Source organism: Melozone crissalis, unplaced genomic scaffold (genome assembly GCF_028551555.1).
Source record: "Melozone crissalis strain CALT ecotype California unplaced genomic scaffold, PUWL_Pcris_2 ptg000013l_1, whole genome shotgun sequence".
Taxonomy (NCBI): domain Eukaryota; kingdom Metazoa; phylum Chordata; class Aves; order Passeriformes; family Passerellidae; genus Melozone; species Melozone crissalis.
In genome coordinates this window covers 44,822,664-44,841,532 of record NW_026535791.1, presented here as the reverse complement: position 1 = coordinate 44,841,532, position 18,869 = coordinate 44,822,664, and the positions used below count along the sequence as shown (strand labels likewise).

At 41.6% G+C, this 18,869-nt stretch overlaps 1 protein-coding gene across 1 annotated transcript in view; it reads left to right on the top strand.

The window, feature by feature from the left end:
- AFF3 (ALF transcription elongation factor 3) overlaps positions 1–18,869 on the top strand; it is a 318,188-nt gene that overhangs the window by 274,668 nt on the left and 24,651 nt on the right. The window contains exons 12-15 of the mRNA XM_054272311.1: positions 5,532–6,560; positions 7,816–7,940; positions 11,491–11,692; positions 14,223–14,350. Coding sequence (XP_054128286.1) covers positions 5,532–6,560; positions 7,816–7,940; positions 11,491–11,692; positions 14,223–14,350 — 1,484 coding nt within the window. The remainder of the gene's footprint in view (positions 1–5,531; positions 6,561–7,815; positions 7,941–11,490; positions 11,693–14,222; positions 14,351–18,869) is intronic.

Genomic DNA, 18,869 nt, shown 5'->3' with positions numbered 1-18,869 from the left:
TGCATATCCTCTCGAGATCTGTGGAACTACTTTTGTACAGAGCCTGAGCTGTCAGTGATCATTGTCACGAAACAGCTGCCCCACTCCAACAGATTGCTTGTCTCTTTGCATTATATTTTTGTGGTTTGCCTTCTAGGACATGCTGGATGACACATGCCTACACAAAAATGTAAATGACTCACAAATGTGATGGCTGCAGTGATTTTCATAGGCAATTTTCATCCCTTGATGGGATCTAGGAGACAGCACACACAGATATGGGTGTCCCAGGGAAGTAGCATACCTGTGTTTTCCCCAAGGGTAAATGCTTTCCCAGGGCTATCATATGACTGATGGAACCAGTTCAAACATGCTCAAGTGATGTCTCTGACTGGAAGTCCTTTTAGCTTTGCATAAATGCTTTAACATACATTTATGCACCCAGTGAAGCCATCTTTCTAAAGTATATGCCAGTTTCTTACCCAGTAAATGGAAAGAGACAGGCCTTTGGAAGCTCCCTAAAGGGAGGCCATGTCCACCTACTTTTAAGTAGTGGACTCTATTCTAGATTTAGTCTTAAAATTAATTGGCTAAGACAAAAAAAGTAAATACATCTTGGTTTTTGATTTTGCATTAACTGGTGCTTTCAGGTTCAATGAACTGGAGCAGTCCAGCACAATGCTAGGCAGAAACTCCGTATTTAAAGGTTGGGAGGAACTTAATGTAGAAATCTGCAAACCATTATGATGCCTTCATTATTCCCCCCCCTCTCCCCTCCAAATAATCTGAAACATTATATGCACATACTCAAAGACTTTTATTTCTGGGACGGTGTATCTTCTGCACTTGAGGTTATATAGCAATTCAAGCGCTATTTCATGTCTTCTGTAATTTTTTCCTCATCTCATTTTGAGATTTTCAAGTTGTCCTCAGGTGTCTAAATGCAGCTGCCTAGAGTGAAAAAGCAGCTCATTGTAAAGCATACATATAAAGTAGATTAGATGAATTGCACCCTAAAAGTGTCTGTTTCTTTCCATTGACTATTTAGAGCCAGTAGTGACTAGCTCAGCTGTCTTCACTTTATGCCTGCAGTAAACTAAGAATAATGGCTGAGCTAGAACAGGAGACAACATTCAGACTGGTTTCAGTGATATGGACAAATTAAGGTGCCTCAGACATTAATGGGAGTAGTTAAAGCTTTGTGGACTGCAAACCTAAAATTATGAACAAGGAACTGAGACTTCCATCTCCTGTTTCTTTGCTGAAGTCATGAATTCTTGGAATGACGTCAATTAATGTCATAAATGAGGAATCTGGAAAACAATGACATCTTATCCTTTTTCAGGTGGTTGAAAAAAATTTGGGTGCCAAGTATATAGAAAAAGCTACATTTCCAAGCTAAAAATTTGGTTTATTTGTTCTTTGTTCCAATGAATTATCCTGCAGGCCTTTACTGAAGCTGTCTTTGGTTAGACAACCATGAATTCCTGCTGTGAGGGAGGATAAGAGTGGGGAATGGGCAGGAAGGAAGCAGAGAATCTATCCCATGGGACAAAGGATCACTGGCCTCACCACCTGTAACCTGTCCAGAAGAGAAAGATGCCCCTTTCTGAGCCTCACCAGCCCCATATACCAGATGCAATGGCCTTTACAGATTTTGCTGTTGTAACTGTTAACAACCATTAGTTTCTTCCTCCATTTTAAGGAATCACATATAGGAATTTTACCACTAGACCATCGGAAGATGCTATTGTTACCTTTGCAAATAGGATTCATGTGTTCTGGCTGTCCTGCAGACTATTATTGACAAAGACTGCAAACTACACTCTCCCTTCCCTTCAGAAAACTCTTTGTGCCAAGAACCACCTCTTAGAGTATATGTGTGCTGTGCCTAACACATGGGAATGCCCAGTTCTAATTTGTTAAAGCACCATCAGCAGTGATAATAGTAGCAATATAATCCAATAGTAATAATAATCATCATCACCATTGTCTTCATCATCATTGCCATCTGTGCCTTGAACATAATGAGAAAGCACCACATTTGTATGGGCATTGCCCTGAGTGAAATATTTGATAACAGGGCAGCACAAGCAAGTTACCACAAGGGTAAATTAGTACCTGGATTTATAATAGGCAGGGTAGCTTGCAGGGATGGTGGGCTAAGTCCATGCACATGTTATGGGCTCTCATATCTCTCAGTGAAAGTGGTGTTGTACTTCAAGTTTACCACATATTAGCCATGCCTTCGGTCCCTCTTTGTAGAAACAAGCATAGAGGGACCCCATTACACTGGCATTGTTTAACAGCCCTTTATCCTAGAAAGTGTTTCTGGATAAGATTTTGACAAGTTTCTTTTTGGATGCATGCCATTCATGCCTCTGGTTGCACTTGCAGCCTTGAAGAGATCTGAGATATATAGACATGCTGCGTGGGAGTCATCCCACCTAAATCTGCACACTTCTCCTGTAGATACCTACATCTGCTCACCACCTCAGCCTCCCCTTTACAGTCTGTGGAGAGGAGAAGACGTTTTTAGGGCCCAGCTCATCTGGCCTATTTCATATGTCTATTTCAAGAGGGAATTTTTCACACCCTAGAAGAGTAGTTCACTGACTGGAGAAGGAACTTGTTGACTAGCTAAGATATAGGTGTCTATGTTGTACAGATGAATCCACCCACAATATTTAAGGAAATGTATCACATCCTGTTTCTTCATGGAGCCTGGCACATGTGTATGTCTGTGGTATGTTGATCCCTGAAAGTATCTTAGTTCTGTGAAGTTTCCTGGCTTGAGTTTTCATGCCAAACCTATATTTAATTGCAAGTCAGCTGACCAACCTATATTTAATTGCAAATCAGCTGATCACAGACTGGTATTCCTATTACCAGTGCCCATCAGCACAGCACTGCCTTTACCCCAGTTGAAAACTGCCCAGTTCTCTAAAAGGCCCTAGGGACAGCATATTTCCATGGCATCAAAACCAATGGGCAGAGAGCACTTTGGTATCACAATATTCTGAATATATATTCATAAGTATTTATATCCTTACATGCTGCTGGAAAACTTTCAATTCAACAAACCAACTTTTCTTCCATAGAATGGTGTGTGGAGTGGAAATTGGGGATTTTCTTTTTCTCCCACAAATAATTACAATTAGGCACGTATAATGGATGGCCAAAAATTTTCAAGTGAATTTTCCCAGTCTATTTTTTCACCAGTCCTGCTATCTATTCTTGGCTGTCATGATTTGTTCTCTTGCAAGGTGCCTTCTTTTTTTTTTTTTTAATGTGATCTCAAAGTACAGTAATTTTCAGTTAGAACAATCAATTAAATAAATTACTTCCAAAAATGAACTGGCTTCGCTCATGTACACTGAGAATTTCAAATATTCAGAAATGGTACCAGGGCCCAAAATTAGTGAGTAAAGTTTTAAAATTCCAATTTTTAAAGTTTGGATTCTTTTAAGTTACCTGATAGGCTGCAGACATTTTACTTTTATCAGATGAATCTCAAAGGATTTTTTTTGGCAGACAGATCTTGGGGTTTTTTTTCAGAAACCACAAGGATGTGAATTTTTATTTAACTAAACCTCAAAAGCACACCTGAAACTCCTGACAGAACCAGTAAAGCTGGTAACACTGTTGATCCCTTTTAATGAACTTCCTAGCTGGTGGATAGGTTGGTAGGACTACAGGTATTATGCCTAAATAGCAGACATACTACTCTAGCAAAGTCCTGCACAGCCAGGTTATGATGCTGCAGCATGTAATCAATGTTTCCTGCTGGTTACTGTCATGCCTTGAAATCTGTGAGCCACTGTTTTCAAGAATTACAAGATATATAAAGAGGCAGAAGGGGATGTAACAGATGAATTTGGAAGTTTTTTTGAACTTCCAAGCAGCACTCACTCTGACCTACCCTTGCAGGCAGAGGTGTATTCTTCCCCACGTGGTTCTGATGTATCCCCTTTTCTGAAATACTTCTGAACAGTGGAAAGACTTCCATGTATAGTGAACCTTTTATTATATATCTAGTAAATTCAGTATGTGCACAGTGAATGGCATCAAACATATCTGTCTGTATTTTCAACAGCAATAAAAAAAATGACGTTCATTTTTAGATAAAGAGTTAAGGGCTGTAAAAATACAGCCTCATCCAAGAGAAATATTGACCATCCATTTTCAAGATTTACAGCTCAGGAAAGAAATTCTTCATGTAAGATATTAGGAAGTATGCTTTAAAAAATACAAATGTAAGCCAGTCTGCAAACTTTCCATAGGTCTGGGTTAGCTCAGTAATGAGTAAATTAGACACTTTAGCTAGAAGGAATATTTTTATCATATGAATTCCAATATATAATTTTTTTGCTTATTTTAGGAGCCTTTGCTCCTTGTACAGTGCATACAGTCCTCAGTGGGTGATTCTGAAGGCGCCCTTGGCTGTACAAGAAACTTGTGTTGCCCTCAGGCATCTACTTTAAACAAGAAGTAAGATACTCTTTTAAGTTAGAGACTGTGGATATTCTCTCTTGAGCAAACTTTCTTCCAGAGCACTGATGGTTTTCATGTTCGACTCATGACACAGTTTTTGATTATTCACATGCAATGGCCTAGTGAACCAAATATTGGTTCCATCTGAGGAAATTAGGAAATTTTTCACTTTGGCTTTTGTGGAGTTAGGTTATGGCTAGCCATCTACTCCATCATCTGTTTTTTTCTGGGGTTTTTGCCTCTCCTCTTCATTTTATTACATTCAAATTACTGATTGCAAGCTCTAGAAAACAGTCACACATTGTTCTGAAATAACATTGTCTCAGCTGTGGTTACATTTGAAATCATGATTATCCCACTTCTTCCCTGTCCTAACACCATTATGTTTTAAATGTGCCCTTATAACTTGATAGTGTTGTGACAGACATTAAAAGAAAAACTAACAGCCACACAATACCCACAAAATGAACCTTGACAGCACCACCACACAACAAATGTTTGTGGATTATAATGTCAATACAAGACAGGTTACATGAAGCGCCTGGTTAGCCCTCCAACTCCCTACCACACGCCACTTTGTATGCTTCTTAAATGCTTTCTGTATTTACTACAATGGCACAGGCCACACAATGCACATCCCTAGCTTTCCTGATGGCTATTGTCCCCTAGCCTCAGCTGTACCCTGCCTTGTTTTCCCCCCTTCCTATCGCCATTGCACTTTTTTCTATTTGGAAACTTGGGAGTGTCTCCCAGTAGAGCCAGTGGCAGTAGCGCTGTTGTGAATCACCCTTGGAAATGATGCATCACAGAAGCCCTTCTCCCTGTCATGTCCAAACCCCATTCTGAAACCAAAAACATCCCCGATTGCAAGGCATGATCTCTGTCCTGCAACGCAGGGCCAGTGCCGAGGGGTTGCCGTAGGCTGGGGCGGCTCTTGTACCGAAGGAAAATCTCGGTGGCGCCCGGAGGGATGCGGGGTTTCGCTGTCCCAGACGGATGCCGGGGTGGGGGCAGCAGGGCCACGGCACTAAGCCCTTTGCCGTCTGTTTCCCTTTCAGCCCGAGCCGCCCTCGTCCAACAAGTGGCAGCTGGACAAGTGGCTGAACAAAGTCACCCCTCACAAAGCACCCATCCTCACCCACCCCGATGGCCCGGCGCTGGAAGCCCACCCGTACTACGGCCGCGTGAAGGCAGAGCGGCAGGAAGGACAGAAGACCCCGGCTGAGGGCCCGGCCGAGCATCGCAGTGAGGAGAGCCGCGCCGCCGCCGCCGCCGGGGACGGGCCGCGGCCCAGGACCGCCAACAAAGCGCCAGGCAGCAAGGGCAGCCGGCAGAAGTCACCGCTCGCTGCCGACGGCGGGCCGCCGAGGCGGGCAGCAGGGAAGAAGGCACCGCGGCGAGCCGAGAGGAACTCCGCCGGAGACGGCGCCCCCTGCCCCAGCGCAGAGGAGCCCCCCCGGAGCCACGGCTTCCCTGAGGGCGCTGCTGGCGAGGCGCCCAGGGCCCGGCCCGGCGGCGGCGGCTGCAGAGCGGGGCACCGCCGGGAGCCCCGCTCGGCTGCAGCTGGTGAGAAGCGTCGGGCCCGAGGGCCGAGCAAAACGGCGCCCAAATCCAAGGAGTTCATCGAGACCGAGTCTTCGTCCTCATCATCCTCCTCCGACTCAGGCTCTGAGTCGGAACGGGAGGAGCGCCCGCTGCCCAAGGTGCCAGCGGCAGCCGGGCCTGAGCCGCGGGGTGCCAAGGACGCGGGGAGCGGCACCGCCAGCAAACCCCACGGCGGCTGCAGTGCCTTTGGCTCTATTAATGCCAGGACTAGTAGTGAAATAGCAAAGGAGCTGGAGGAACAGTTTTACACCCTGGTTCCTTTCGGTAGGAATGAGCTCCTGTCTCCTCTGAAAGACAGTGATGAGGTAAAGTCGCTGTGGGTCAACATTGACTTGGCTCTTTTGTCCAGGATTCCAGAGCGTTTGCCCGAAGAACCGCTGGCCATGAGCGCCGGAGCAAACCAGGCGGCCAGCTTCCCGCAGGGTAGTAGTGCTGAACCCCCCGCAGAGAAGGGTTTACCGAAATCTAGAAGGAAACGCAAGGTGAGCTGCTGGGGAACCGATCACAGGGGGTAGGGGAGCCTCCAGCAAGTGGGGAGGCTAACACCGCTTGCACCCACGTCCCGTGCTCGATGGCAGCATCTTCTCCAGGCTGGCCTTTAAGAGCTGGGATTTGTCCCTGCTTTCCACGTAGGGACTGGCCAAACCCCGGAGGAAATGCCAGCCCTGAAGGTGATGGAATGCCTGACCTCGAGGGATCACAGCTCCTTGGAGACAGCGTTGACTGCTGTGTGTGTGCCTTTGCGTGCCTTAGCGAAGGCACTGCCTTTATAGTAGCATAATTTTGTCTCCTGAGGCATCTCTCAAAACCTGAGCATTTGGAAATGATGCTCAGGTCAGCAAAGGGACAACTGTCTGCTGCCTTGTAGTCGACACAGTATCACTGCGTGTATGGTAAAAGAAGAGGCAGCGTCTTTTTTACCTTCTGACTGTCAGCAAGAGGCAAGCCCTTCAGTGGCAGCAGGGATTCCTGGCTTTGTGAGGGATGGATTCGCAGAGAACTGGGACTTGACTGGTTCTGGATCCTGGATCCTGGCTCCCTCATGCCCTGGTGGCCCCATTTCCCTTGGGGCTGTAGGTGTAGGAGTAGGACCACAATCCATTAGCTGCCCCCTCCTCAGCAGCACTGTCACTGTGCTTGGGTGGGCACAGCTCTCTGCTCACATCCACCCTTCTGCCCTGCTTCTCCCACTCCCTTTCTGGGGCCAAGGGGAAAGCCCCCTCCACTCCATGGCCAAAGCTTTCTGGTCTGACCAGGCTTTCTGGCTTGTTTGTACCTATTTGACCCCAAAGTCATTCTGAACTGGAATCACCATCTGCTCAATTTCTGAACAGTTTTGCTGTGCAACCAATCGTCTGTTGCCCTCTAAGCTACTGTATATGTGCAGATGGATCTGTATATTTTTTGAGGACCGTTTATCTAAAGCAGTCTTCCATATTGTTTTATCTTTCTTCATTTTTTTGTCCTTCTTTTATTAGTATCTGAATTCCCTGGTTCAAGTGGGAAAGTAGTGGAAACCAAGTTTTATATTGTACCCCTTTCTTTACATGCTGCCTCTTATATTTTGTTTTTTAAGACATGGATCAATCATCTCTGATCCATGTTAGCTGTATACTCAAAGAAAGTATCATAATTTGTAACAAAATGACAGAAAACACCGTCCCTGACTTGTTGAAATATTTTTTGATCTGTAGTAAATCCAAACCATAAAAAATTATTACTTTTTTCTTCACTCAGTGTGAGAATGAGGAAGAGTGCAGAGACATCAAGAAGACCCACTTAGAGCGAGAGAGTTCTTCACGATTAGCTGCCTCTGCCCAAAGCATCACAACAGCAAATCACTGCAATATGAATGAAAATAGGTAAGATTTTTCCTTCTTAGTTACCACTGAATCATACAACTAGTTGCAGTTTATTGTCAGGTGTTATTTTTTTCCTTTCCTTCCTTTATTTTTTAATTATTGCATTTTATGCTGAAAAATTAACCACTGCAGTCTCTGTTCTTCTGGTTTAATGATGAAATTAGTAGCTCCTGACACATTCATGTACTTGCATTTTCATCCTGTTGCACAAAGAAGTTGTGAGCTCAAGTGTGAGGCTCATGGAACAAGTAATTATAGTTAGAGCAGTGTGATTGTCCAAGACATATTCCCTAACACTGCTGTAGGCAGCAATTCACATATACAACCATCTGATAGCCCTTTCTTAGACTTTCTTTGCTTTCTTTACTTACAAGTTGCAAGCTTTAAGTTTGACTGTATAAAAAGAATTGTGTATCAGTTGCGTGGAAAAGATTGAAAAAAATATTCATAACAATGCCTGCAATACTCAGCTCCAGAATATATTTGAGAATCAGTATTTTTGAGATTACAAGCATTCCATTCTGTGTAATTAGTAAGTATTCCAGGACAAGGAATTTAAGACTTTTTAAAAAGTGAGATTTTCAAAGGATAAAGGGCATGAAACAAAAAATGAATATTTAGCATTTGCTGGCATGGTTTATGCACACAGAGCCCTATCAATGTCAGAGCAATCACACTTGAGTTCCTCTGGGGGCTTCCAGCAGCCAAACTTAGACATGCACAGTTTCAGAGTTCAGCTGCATGCTGCTTGGTACATGCTGGTTATCAGTATTTTTGTATTATTATTTTTTTCTGGTAGTATCAGGGTACTTCTTGGGTTGAAACTGCTGCAAAATAAGAAAGAAAATATTTGTATTTATTGTAGTAGGCTTTTCTATTGTACACATCTTTGATGAGATTGAGTAATTCTTGTCATTAATACCGGAAAAAATCCCAAAAAAAACTGATATATATAGTGTTTAGTCAAAAATATGCATTCAATTTCTTTGTCTTGGCATATCACATACGTTTCATTAAGTGAAAACAATGCCCAGAACAGTTCCTTTCTTGTGGGTGGTTGCATGCAGACATGCTGTTCCTGTTACCCCAGTGTCATATGTTTTATGTTGCATTAATTTTCAGAGACTAGCATGGCTGTCATAGCTTGCTGTGTCACAGGGTTAATTCTGTGCCTCCTGGAAGCAAGACAACAATTTGTGTTTTTCTTGACATTATATTTAGTACTTGCAGTAGCAACTGTGTATTAGAGGAACAAAGAGTTTCTGAAATGTACAGTTGCCTCTCAGTTCCTGCAGTTGCCTCCTGGTGTGCTTTGCTTCCAAGACCTTTCTGTGGTTTGTGCCACAGTGTAGGACATGATTTCAAATGCTGATATTCCCACAGATGAGGAAGGGCTACTGAGGCTATAACTAAACCAGCAGTGCAGATACCAGGACCTCCTGGTCCTCTTGCAACCAGCATCTGCTCATGCTGGCACATCTCCTCTCCAGTTACACCATGCCTCTGAGGTTCTCCTGTAAATATACTCAAAAAACTCATTTGAAACCAAAACTCTTTCTTCTTTTCCTTTTCCTTTTCCTTTTCCTTTTCCTTTTCCTTTTCCTTTTCCTTTCCCTTTCCTTTTCCCTTTCCCTTTCCCTTTCCCTTTCCCTTTCCCTTTTCTTTTCTCTTTTTCTCCTCCTGTCTCTTTTACTTACTCTTTTTCTAGTTTATCTTTCTTTTTCTCTGTTTTTTCCTTCTTTTATTTTGGGGTTTTTTTAACAGAGTAGTATTATTCATCTCCCAGTAAAGCCACCCAGACAGTTTTGGCAGCACAGCTGAGGCTGGTAGCAGTGAGAGGAGCAAGACCACCTTCAGCCATAAGCATTTTCTGCTGTGGAATTACAGGCTGAGAGGCAGACTAAGTAAGATCCTGTTTGACAAGAAAGGCTGCAGGCTCAGAGATACCCCAAATCTCCTGCACCTATATCAGATCCACAGTCTGCCCATTCCCAGCAGATCACAGCTCTGACAGTCCTCTGCTGCAAGTTGTTCTGCAGGGCCTCTCAGTATAAGATTTGCTGCTCACACTAAGTTTAGGTGAGCCCTACTCAGGCCATTTGTGCAGCACAAGTAGAAATTTCAGCTACTCCTCACAAGTTCAGGGCTAAGCTTTTGAGGGTTGGGTATACTTCCAAAGAGCCATGGTCTGCCTTGGATGCTTTGGGCCCACACTTTGACAGTGATGTATAAACATGGGTAGCCAAGGCATGAGTTTATGTTTGAAAAGAGGAAAAGAAATTACAGGATCAGCCTGCACATTCAACATAATGCCAAAGATGTTCTTTTTCTTTGGAGGAGGAGAAAAGCACAGTTGTCTATCTTTCACACTCGGAGTCTTGCTTTCATAAACACCAATTGGTCATTAAAGCAAAACAGTTGACATGGTGTTTTAAAGGTACTATGCCATTTGAAACAGTAAAGGCTCTGAATTACAATTCATGGCTTCTTTTACAGCTACTTTGTAAAGACTTGCCAGATAAATGGACAAATGTATGATAAGAGCACATTTAATTAGCTCTGTTCCCTGAAATTATGTGCAGAAATGAAGTATGGTTTTTACTGTATTCTTTTTTGTGATTCCATTAAGTGTATATTGTCTGATACAGTAACTATAAAGAATTGAGAATTGTCCATAAAAAGTAATAGGCTGAATAAAGGGGAATGTGACAAGGAAAGGTATAGTGTTAAAATTGTCTTCCTGACCTTAATCACAGTTTTAGTCTTAATGCCAACTATCTTCTTAAAATAACTTGCATTTTTTTTGTGTGTTGTTTTAAGATTTTCAGCTAAATATTTTCTTCAAATTAATGCATGTGAAGTTCATTTCTGGGCATATTTATAAGGTTTCTGACTTCCCATCCAAAACTTCTCCCAAATAAATGAAAGCTGAAAATACTGTCAGTGTTACAGCTTTCTGCTTTAGGTGATAGATCAGTTCCCATTTCTCTGTGTCTACTGTTTGCATATGTTTCCTTTTGTCTGCATTATCAGCCTATCTTTCTTTATCTTCAAAATCTGTATTAGATTAGTATAAACACTGCTACCAAAGGCTAGGCACTGAGCACAAAGACAAGCCAGTCATCTTTAAACACATTTCCTGTTTTAGTTCACATATGGTTTTATTGCCATGGCTTATAAATTGTCACCTGTAATGGTGAAATAGGGCTCCATAACCTGAACTTACACTTCAGAGCCTAATCTTCATCTCCAGCTATCCCTTAAGAAATGGTGAGCAAGTAGCCATTTATCTCTGTATTTTTTTTCAAGCACTCTGATACAGACTTTATATTAACTCCAGAATGACAATTTGCCTTGAAGGGAAAGAGAAGAAACATGATACAAATTTGTAAATGAACTCTTGGTCCCAATACTGTGAGCTCGTTTCCAGATACCAATAGACTTTATCCTGCCAGCAGGTTTTAAATTCAAAGTTTTGGTAATATATAAAACATTTACCTTTCTCAAAGCCAGCTTTGTGACACTCCATTACTGTAATTTCCATTTCCAGCTTGGCAATACCAATAAATAAAAATGAGAAAATGCTTCGGTCACCCGTCTCTCCCCTCTCTGATGCATCAAAACACAAATATTCCAACGATGATTTAACTTCCTCCAGCAGACCTAATGGCAGCAGTCTATTACCTTCAATCTCCTCCAGCAAAAAACATAAGGGTGAAATCCAGTCACAGCCACATCCTGGGGACTTCAATGTAAGTGTATGCTGTTGTTCACAATATAAAGCTTAGCAGTGTATTTTCCACTTTGTATTGCAGTCTGTGATAGTTTTTGCAGAACGATATGCAAAAAAATAGAAAAGTTGTAATAATGAATGTTATTTTCTAAGTTCAGCTTTTCTGGTTTGGAGTTTAGCAAGGCATAGAAGAAAGGAAAGAGGGCAGGCTGTAACACAAGCAAATAGCAAAGGCTACATAAGCAAAAGGTAAAAGCTAATGGCCCAAAACGAATGGTTTTAGGCCTCCAGAGCATTGCTTAGGCATGATGCAAGCCCTCTACATTCATGGTGCATAAGGCTCCTTCTGTATAAGGGCTCACTCAGCCACTGCCTAACCATGGGTGTGCCTGCAGACAAATTCTTCTGTCTTAGAACAAACTTCTACAGATTCTGCTTATACCAGTGACAGCACCAGCCTCACAGCTCAGTTCCATCAGAGTTGTGTTCCTTATCAGAGAGTCTTGCTTGAACCAAGTGTGCCCAGAGCACTCTTCCAGATAAGGCTGTACTACAACCCTGCATTGTGGCCTCTGCCTTCAGAGCACAGAGAGAGAGGAGTAGATGCTTCCTCCATTTCTGCATGAGTTCTGTGGTTAGAATGCTGGACTGAACAGCCCATTAGCTCTTTTAATTGAGGAATTTCCATCTCTCTCTCATCTGATCTTTTAAAATCATATCCTACCCTCCAGCCTACAGACACTGAGAGTAGGTGATCAAAGGCAGACTACTGTCAGCTCCTCCCCATGACGCTGTTCTGCTTTGTGTGAAATACCTAGAAGAAGCAATTTGGATACCGTCATCTTGGTGCCCACTGCTGTGGCATCTAGAGAAGCTGTTGAGGCACTCTGCTGCCCATGCTTCTCTCCTTGCTACAAAAGCCATTAATGTTTTTTATTCTGTATCTATTTGCTGTGTTCGTTATTTGATGTAAAAGAGGCTTCAAAACCCCAAGTATTAGTGCCTAAGCAACTAGGAAAACAAGCTACCTGAATTGTAGCAGTGGCATCTTCCAGCAATTTTTGCTGTGGGGATAAGTGATCCCCTTTTATCTGTTAAGCATATATGTTTACTTTTTTTTTTTTTTAAGAGCAGAGGAGGAAGTAGTAAATATAATCTTAATTTTGGACACATTTTCAAAAACAGGTTACCATAAATTGTGTTTTCCAAGAATATCTCACAGATGCTCTTGGTAAATTGAAAAAAACCAATTACATAAAATACTCCAGTAAAAAGTCCTTTAACATGTTATAGTTATTCATTTATTTTTCATTAATTAAATGTAAAGTTTTAAACATGCAAAACATAAAGTTTTAACTTGCAAAACATAAATTTAGAAGTTTATAACCCATTCAGAATTATAATTATGATTCTTCACTGAGTATCTTGAAAATAATTTAAATTCCTTCACAGGCAAATGTGCTGGAAATCAAAAATAAAAGATGATTGCTTTATGATCCACACCCTTAGCAAATGCATTTCACTAAGATTTTCTGCATAGCCTAGCAATGCACCATTTGGTCAACATTTAACAACCTTTGCAATAAAATTCTTATGTATCTGGTTATTCATCTGAAAACTTTAGCCTGATGAGCTGATCTGGATGTGCCATATAGAAGATGAGAGCTCATGAACTATAAATGTTAAACTTAGCTTTGTTTTATCCCATGTTCCAGCATGGCATCCACCTGGCAGGCCCAAGTGGCCCTTCAAATATCTGTGAGAAGCTGCAAGCAAAGCTTGCCCACAGTGGGCATTTATCCATTTGAGCTTTTTTCCCCATGTCCCTGGTGCCTTTCTGCCTGTCACCTGACATTGGAACAGCATTTTTTGGCAGTGGTTATCAACTCAAAACCACCTGGGGCCCTCTGTTTTGCTCCATACCAGGGCACAGTAGCCCCCACAGCAGGTCATGGTGGGATGAAGGTGCTCAGGAGGCCACATGAAGAACAGGGCTGCAGCTGAGGGACTGCAAGAGACCCTGCCAAAAGACATGTGCTTCCACTGCAGCACAGAGAAGTGACATTTCAAGCTGATCAGGGAGCTCTGGAGCACAAAGAAACCTGGACTACAAATTCATCCAGCACAGGCACATCACCAGTGTAGTGTGAAACAAGTCAAACATGGGCCGTGCTCTCCTAAGCAAGGCACAATGCTTGGTTGGAAGCTGAAGGCCAGAGGTATAACTTAATCTTCTAAATGACAACAGATCTATACTTTAATAATTTCACTTACTGTATTTCAGAGTATTTTGATAGTTACTAATATTTTAGCTCAGTTTCTGCTGTATATCATATTGAAACTCAAACCCTTTACAAACTGCTCTGAGCAGTATCTGTGAATTTGTGGCCATCAATGTCAGGACACTTACACATACTCCCTGCTGAAATAGCAGGAAAATTAACTTCCAATTTACAACACAATGCAAAGACTCTCTGGTTTTTGTTACTTGGGGTTTTTTTAAGTTATTAGCCAATTCTTAAATGTCTTATCTACTGTTTGTTGTCTAGAAAGCGATTCACATCAATTCAGAAAATGTTCTTCTCTGCAATAAGCCACAGTTCCAGACAGAGCCTTGGTCACCTCTGTCCACCACACCCAGGGACTGCAGAAGAACAAAGCTTATCTTTGATGATATGTGAGTATATATGACTTTAAAATAAAGAAAACAATGGCATTTAAAGAGAGAAAAATACAATTTGTCCAACAGGAACTGAGACATTGCATGCAGTATTACAGTAATACTGTACATTGAGAAATGAATAAGAAATAATATATAAATTATAATTAATTTTTCATCATAAATTAAGTTTCTAAACATAGAATTGTAGAATGTATAGAATCATGGAGTCACAGAATGGTTTAAGTTTAAAGGTACCTTAGAGATCACTGAGTGCCAATTCACTCCTTGGGAAGGGCTGCCCCCAGCTAGACCAGGTTGCTCAAAGCCTCACTGAACCTGTCCTGGAACACTTACAGAAAGGGATAACTCCACAGCTTCTCTGGGCAATGTTTCCATACTGCACCTCACAGTAAAAAATTTTTTCCTAACAGCTAATCTAAACCTATCATCTTTCAGTTTTGAGTCACTTCCACTTGTCCTGTCAAAAGCCCTTGTCAAAAGTCCCTGAGCATCAGGGAGCAGTGAGGAGTGGCTGTTCCCTAAAGGACAGGGAGCCAAGAGCCAGGATCACAATGCAGCTGGCAGGGGTCCAGTCCCACAACACCCAAGCCAAGTGAGAGGGCAAGCCTGAGGTTGGAGTCATCCCTGAGCCTTGACAGCTGCTACTGTCGTGGCTACTTCTGCTCAGCTAAAGGTATCACAAAGGCAGGGGGAACAGGAAGCAGCAATGGTTAGCATGAGTATCTGGAGGGATACCTGGCCCTCCCCACTTCTACTTCATTCTTCACATATCCCTTGCTCTTGCTCTCCTCCTCTTAAAATAATCTAAACTTCTAACTGTCCTTATTTTTGGTAAATTAAAAAAGCTGGTTTGTCCCCAAGGTCATTTAGGACAGAGTATTATTTAGTGAATATAATGGTGAAACTGAAGGTTGAAATCCTAGGATCTAGAATACCCAGATTCTTTTTGACTGGTATGGCCTGCACATACTGATATTTGGTTTTGGGTAGTGTAGAAGAGGTTCTGTTCAAGGTATGCCTCAAACTGCCTGAAGCTCTGAGCTGTGTGCCCTTGACATATTTTTCATATGTCCAGACTTTCACCCTGACATCTCAAACTCCTTTATACCAAAGGAAACCCTGGGATAACAAACAACCTAGTTTCCTTAGGAACTGTTTTCTACCAAAATTGTGATTTTTAATTTATTATTATTATTACTGTTGTTATGCTTGTTCACAGTATATGGTCTCAATGCTAACTAGCAAGACAGCAGCAGCCTCTCATAAAAAGAAACCATGTATCCTACTATAAGGTATAAATTCCTGTGGACTTCAAAAGGATATGGTCAAGAAAAGAGGACTAGTGAGATTAATTTTTGTGTATATTCACGGCAGTCATAAGCAGATGTAAGCTAAATAAATGTAACCAGTTTTTCCACCTCTTTTGGAGAAAACTCCCCTGTGTATACATCCTTATTCACCCTCTTTCTCCACCTCCCTCCATGTTTTTAACTCTCTTGGTACACTTATTCAACAATCTCCATTGAGGAAACTTGAAACTGTTTATAAGTACTACCTAACTCTTCATATGTCTTAAGATACTCTGTCATCTATAATTTACTTGCAACTGCTCAATTTTTTCTGCAGTTTAAACAAGTACATACAAGGCAGAAAGGTGTCAGAGTGTCTGATAAAAGTCAAAATTGGAGGATGTACTCATCTCTGGATTAGAAAAAACATAGAAACAGTTACAACAAAGCTATTGTGTCTTCATCTGATTTTCCCTCAAGCTGCCAACAAACAAACAAAAAAAAAAAAACAGGGGGAAATGGTTTGTTTTGTTTTTCCCCTAGGATATAGTCATAGGAGATCTGCTTTGGTCACTGTCTCTATCATCTGAGGCTTTTATCACCAGCTTTCTCCATTAGTGTTACAAGTGATTCCTCTGGCAAGCATCTCCTATAAAACTTTCATCTTTTCAGAGAGAGACACAATTAAACTGTTCATGTGTAGTGCCTTCCATGTAGAATATCCCCAAGCAACTTGTAGACCACTAAAACAAAGTCTAAAAAGGCAAAAAAGATAAAACACAGAGGCAAATATGTCCTAATTTGGCCTTAAAAGCCAGAAACAGTTAAATGCCAGTTGTGCTAGCTAGAGGAGGGAGCTTGTCAAGTGCTACAGCTGTCATCCACAACTTGTAGCTGGGATACAACACCAGAATACCAGCTACACTGGATCTTCTTTCTGAAATTCCTGTGCAGGGGAGTCACTGAAATGTAGCAGATTAGACTGGCTGCAAATGTTAAATGTCAACAAATTTGACTCACGTGTTAGAAGGATCAAATTAAATATGGCAGCCAGCGCCTTTCAAATTTGTATAGCACCACAGCAGAGGATTTGAAGGAATGCAATACAGTAGGTCTAAATTATGTAGTAATCCTAATGGCAGCATTTGTCCTAAATGATGCCTATGAAGTATTTCATGTCATAATCTATGAAGTTCTGAATTACTGTAATCCAACCATGGCTTTAAGGTCTTATTTTTAATCAGACTCTAAAGTTTTAAAGAGACTAAATCCCTTATATTTGATTTGAAACAACAACTAATTTTTTTGACCAGTCAGTGTCTCTTTACTGTATTCTCAATTTATTTTCTCCAGATCATTGACAACAGCTGTCACTAGCAATAAATTGGAGCACAAGTAGGTCAGTAAAAAGTATATCTTGCTTGGCAGAGTGCTGTATGCACATACACTGCAGTAAAACAGTAAATATAACTAACAGTCTTCAAAAGACAGGCAAAAGTCTCCTTCCCCTGGTTTGCCATTGTTTGCTGGTGAATCTGAATATACTTAGAGGTACCCAGCATGCCACATGTGTCAATGACATCAATGCCGTGTCCAGTAGTAATTTTTAGTAAGATTTCCTGGATTTTTGGTGACTTCTGACTCCATGAAGAGAGCATTTTCAAGGCTACATAATAATGCTTCAAGGCATAATGAGTCCTTCTGTGATTTCACTGAATAACAGAATTCCCAATAACTGCATTTAGAAACAAAGTCTGTTGTCCTTGAAGTGCTAGGCATAGACATCCTGTGGGTGCCCAAGGGCACCCTCAAAATACTGCTTATGTGGTATAAAAAAATAGCAGAGTGTACCCAGCTTCCCATCTTTCCTTATAATTTAATTTAGAACATGCTCCTTGGGATTACTTTTTTACTTGAATTTTGAGTTATAATTTCAAACTTGAGGTGTTCTTTTTCTTCACTTACATTTATTTTTCTTTTTTTCTTGCCTTATAGGAGCAAGATAATACATCTTCTACATCATTTTTTATAAGTTCATATTTTGTTGAATGTCTCTTCCACCTCTATGGGTCTAGGTGCTACAGACACCCATCAGCTATACATTGTCCAAGGGACATACTCTGTAGTGAGATAGAATTCTCTATACTGTTTGCCAAACAGTAAACCACATACCCAGAAAATATTCACCTGTAAATGTGTTACATATAGAGCTTATGAAAATAACTTCCTGGCACATCTCTTTGTTTTGACTTGAACTCCAAGTGTCTCATTTTCAGTCTTCTCTTCCTTGTTATTCCTCCTTAAAGTGGAAAGGAAAAAGTGCTCTTAGGTTGTGACTCATACATCTGGAAGTGATCTTACTTGAATTGTTCAAAATGCCTTAAGGATTCCTGAAGTATTTAGAGGTACTTTTGTAGTGTTGAACACATCCTGAGGAGCACAGTTCAGGAATAGAGAGCGGCTCCTCTTTCTTCTCATCAGCAATCTAGAAAATAACTAGTCAGATCAACCCCAAAGTTCTTCACAAATTCATATGCCTACTGTGGACTGCTCTGAGTTTCTCGGCTTTAGGGGATTTCAAGATTTGATCTGACCCTCCCAGTCTTCCTCTTCTTCCCTTCTTATTCATGGCACTGAATTTCTCACATGAATGCTGACCATGAGAAAATAACATTAGACATGCCAGACACTGCCTCCCATGATTAGATAATTTAGCTGCCTGCTCTCTGCAAGACCCCAGGTCACCTTTAAAGGGACACTTTATGAGGGCTTGTTTTGGTGGGAGATTGATGCTTCATCAGCTCTAGCAGGAGATTTTCAGAGTATAGGATATATAGCCACTAGTCCCTGTTGCCAAAGCCAGAGCTGTGGACCTCTTTTGAACTTAGCTGCATACATGTCCCTCCTCTGCTTCTGTAGGCAAGGGGTTCAGCAGGCTGATGTTCATATGATTAAACTGTCTTCACTCCCCAAAACAAACCACATTCACTGTCTCCTGAGAACAGTCCCTAGCCTATGCTGTCCCCAGGCTGTGCCCAGGCATTGTCTGAGCTCAAAACTATGCCAGGGAGAATATTAGCAATTACACAGCATGGATGATCAAATGATAAAGCTGATATCCTTGCCCTCCTTATTTCACTTGCGCAGGCACAGCCAAGGAATGAATGGTTCTATTGACAGACTAAGGTTTGAAATAGTCTCTGAATATTTTGCTACTTATGAAA